The sequence below is a fragment of the Buceros rhinoceros genome, unplaced genomic scaffold (genome assembly GCF_000710305.1).
Source record: "Buceros rhinoceros silvestris isolate BGI_N320 unplaced genomic scaffold, ASM71030v1 scaffold11417, whole genome shotgun sequence".
NCBI classification, from domain to species: domain Eukaryota; kingdom Metazoa; phylum Chordata; class Aves; order Bucerotiformes; family Bucerotidae; genus Buceros; species Buceros rhinoceros.
The window spans coordinates 126,051-129,564 of NW_010420488.1; the positions used below are offsets into that span (position 1 = coordinate 126,051).

The window sequence follows — 3,514 nt, forward strand, 5'->3', positions numbered from 1 at the left end:
TAACCTTTAAAAGAATAAATATACTGCTAGTGTTTTCCGCAGGAACAGTTGCTACTTTAATTAATTCAAGATGTGATTCTAATAAGATTTCAAAAGAAAATCAGAAACAGATTTCTCTCAGAGGTAGTACTATGGGCAAGGCTGCTAAGGTATTTTTATTTTCATTAGAAACACTTGTCCCAGGTAGAGTTACAGATTTGTGGGATGCAGCATGGAAATAGTAAATCTGAAAGCATTAGAAAAATGGGTTTAGAAGCAGAACAATTTTTAGTGTTTCAGATACATTGGGTATAACTTACAGTCTGTTACAATTTATTAGGGAACCATTTTTCAATTTTGAGTTTCAAGTGACTAATTTGGCCAACTTTTTTTTTTTTTTCTTTGTGTGTAGAAAGGAATGGAAAAGCTGATGTCTGTCTGCCACTCCTGTACAGTTATCTGGACCTTACTGGTAACAGTCCTTGGCTGTGCCAGCAGCTTGCCTGTGGGTGAGGACTCTCTCTGCACAGCAGAGGAGCTGGCTAAGTACAGCATCACCTTCACGGGGAAATGGAGCCAGGCTGCCTTCCCCAAGCAGTACCCGCTCTACAGGCCCCCAGCGCAGTGGTCATCGTTGCTAGGTAAGTCAAGGGTGTGCGCTTGGAACAGCAGATAAAGCTCTTGGCCGCTGTGATCTTTTTTCTTATAAGTAAATTTTAAAATAACTCATGAAAAAGGAGAAGAATAGCCAAAGCTATTAAGAATGAAATGTAGAAATTGAAGAACTGTTTTCAATTCTGTTTTCAATTGGCTGCAGCTGAAATAAACAGCGATAAGCCAAATGTTTTAGTGTTCACTCATTTTTATACATTTTTTTTTAACCTCAGAAATAAAACAGAGAAATTGAAGAAATAGGGACAATCTAAACCAGACTTTGATGTCATGCCATGTATTCACTCAAATAGGTGTTACCCATAGTTCTGACTACAGCATGTGGAAAAAAAATGAATATGCCAGCAATGGTGTACGTGATTTTGCTGAAAAGGGTGAAGCCTGGGTATTAATGAAAGAAATAGAAGAAGCTGGAGAGAAAATTCAGAGTGTACACGGAATCTTCTCCGCTCCTGCCATTTCTAGTGGTACAGGACAAACCTTCTCTGAATTAGAAGTGCATCCAAGACATCCTTTAGTAAGTAAATTTACATATTAATTTTTAAAAAATTATTTTATGTCACTAGCACTCCAAATGAAGTATTTGAGTTCTCACTTGTAGGAATAATATACCTCAAAAAGTTACTAAAAAGCATGTTACGTTGCAGGGAGCACCCTACAGGTTCTGTAAGCTGGAAGAGCACAATGACATTTCTTCCAAAAAGCGCAAGTTAGAGTTACTATGAGCAGGACTGGAACATTTCAACAGAAGGGGTGCAATCCTGATGCATCATTTTGTTCCATTAGGTTTCATTTGTGGTACGAATTGTTCCGAGCCCTGACTGGTTTGTGGGTATTGACAGCCTCAATCTCTGCGAAGGAGACCACTGGATGGAAGAAGTATCAGTAGATCTATTTCCATACGATGCTGGCACTGATAGTGGCTTCACATTTTCCTCCCCAAACTTTGCCACCATTCCGCAGGACACGGTTACAGAGGTAGGTGTATGCACATAGTGCAGAGCTTCCTACCTCGGTGTTGAGCCCTCCCTCTAAGGATAACTATCCCGTGACTACATGATGCTCTTGTGCAACTGATTTCAGAGAATACTGAGGTGGGGAGGTGTTTCACTTAGAGCATTACTGAACCCTGAAAATGTGGCATTTGAGGGAAAGGAGCTAAGGGAAAGCAGAGGAGAACCTCAGTGCTGCTGCAGTGACCCCACTTCCAATCTTGCTGGCTCACTCGATGCTCTGGATGCCTCATACTTTGCTTCTGTCATTTAAGGGTGGTGGGGAACAGAGGATTTTGATTCAAATGTTTGGAATACTACACGCATTCAGTTAATCTTTTTTTTAAGGTCACTTCCTCTAGAGCCAAATTCTGTGTTAATGAGTAACGAGAAGAACAGAGAAGCTGGACAGTAACACATTTGGCCTCCTCTATCCCCAAGACAGCTGCTATAGTGTACCTAATAGTATTACTTCATACTCTTGTTTCTTCCTCGTAAATACCATCCACTTCTTTCCATCAATCCACTCTGTACACTGCTGTGTTTTCAGAGCCTCCCACCGATGCCCTCAATCCAAAAGTCGGCACAACTCACTGCGCCCGGTATCAAAGTGTTACGCATAAACATTCTGAGATTACCAGCAGTAGCAGTGTCAACTGAGGTTCACAAAACTGGTTATACACATTTCAGTGGTTATATGCATCTATCAGCATGATGTGTAATCATGATTCTACACTTATCATCTTACTAATATGATGCAGTTTCTCTAAGGTTCCCCTTTTTATTTCACAGATCACTTGTTCCTCTCCAAGTCACCCAGCAAACTCATTTTATTATCCCAAACTCAAAATTTTGCCACCTATTGCTCAAGTAACAATGGTGAAAATAAAGAAAAACCAGCTGGGTCTTCCTGTATCTTATCTTCATCTTGAAGCTAAAAGCAATGAAATAACAGACTCTGTCTCAGGTAAGCGATTAGTGCTTCGACATGTTATTGTCATTGACTCAGGAAATACGTGGAAATCTGCCAGGTGATGTGGATGAAACAGGTGACAAGGCAGAATATCCTCCTGCCTGCGGAAGAATAGTTTCCAGCCTCACACCTGGGAAACAAAACAAGCTAGCTAACATGAAACAGAATCCCCGAAAGAATCACGAAGGGATTGCATATCTGAGCTGTGGTTTGAAGGTTTGGGTTAGAGCCACAGTCAGGGCTACTCAGGCCTTAGTACCAGCGAGATCAGGGAATTTTATCAGAAATAAACAAGGCTCGATAAGAATCAACCCCAAATTCTTTGCAACTTTGAAGTCAATATTAATCCTTAAGTTCTTACATGATGACAGAGCGGAAGAACTCTTGTTGTTGTCTCTTTCTAGGTCAGAGGGCTTGACAGTCATGTGCAATAAAAACAGATACAATTCAACTGATTTGATCATATTTGTGATAGAAACATACATCCTGATACGAAAAATTATGTTCTCTCACTTTTCTTAAAACTATCAGCTAATAACCTTCTTTAGGTAGGAAGACAAGCAAACTACCAACTCAAGTCAGTCTTGAGGGTAATTTTCAAATCTCCAAACAGACAAATACATAATTAACACAGTGTTTGCTCTAAGACAGCAGTTGGACAGTGTCCACTGAGATTTTATCTTTCCACTTTTCCAGTGGATTTTTACAAAGTGCAAGAAGAAGGGTTCAGAGTAAGAAGACCAACATCCTAAATACCATTTGAGAGACACCAGTAGGCTAACTCCCCAAAGTATCCCTGGAAGAGCTGCCAGGAGCTTCTCCAGAATGTCTGAAGACTGAATGTTCTTCAGCTCTATGCTGAAGTCCCCTCACAACCACTAAAATAAAGCTCGTTCCC

General features: G+C 40.4%; 1 protein-coding gene across 1 annotated transcript in view; it reads left to right on the top strand.

Annotated features, from left to right (window-relative positions):
* The first annotated feature begins 397 nt into the window (after window positions 1-397).
* SPON2 (spondin 2, extracellular matrix protein) overlaps window positions 398-3,514 on the top strand; it is a 4,947-nt gene continuing 1,830 nt past the window's right edge. Inside the window, exons 1-4 of the mRNA XM_010139322.1 lie at window positions 398-620; window positions 945-1,168; window positions 1,438-1,629; window positions 2,436-2,610. Of these exons, the coding sequence (XP_010137624.1) occupies window positions 398-620; window positions 945-1,168; window positions 1,438-1,629; window positions 2,436-2,610 (814 nt within the window). The remainder of the gene's footprint in view (window positions 621-944; window positions 1,169-1,437; window positions 1,630-2,435; window positions 2,611-3,514) is intronic.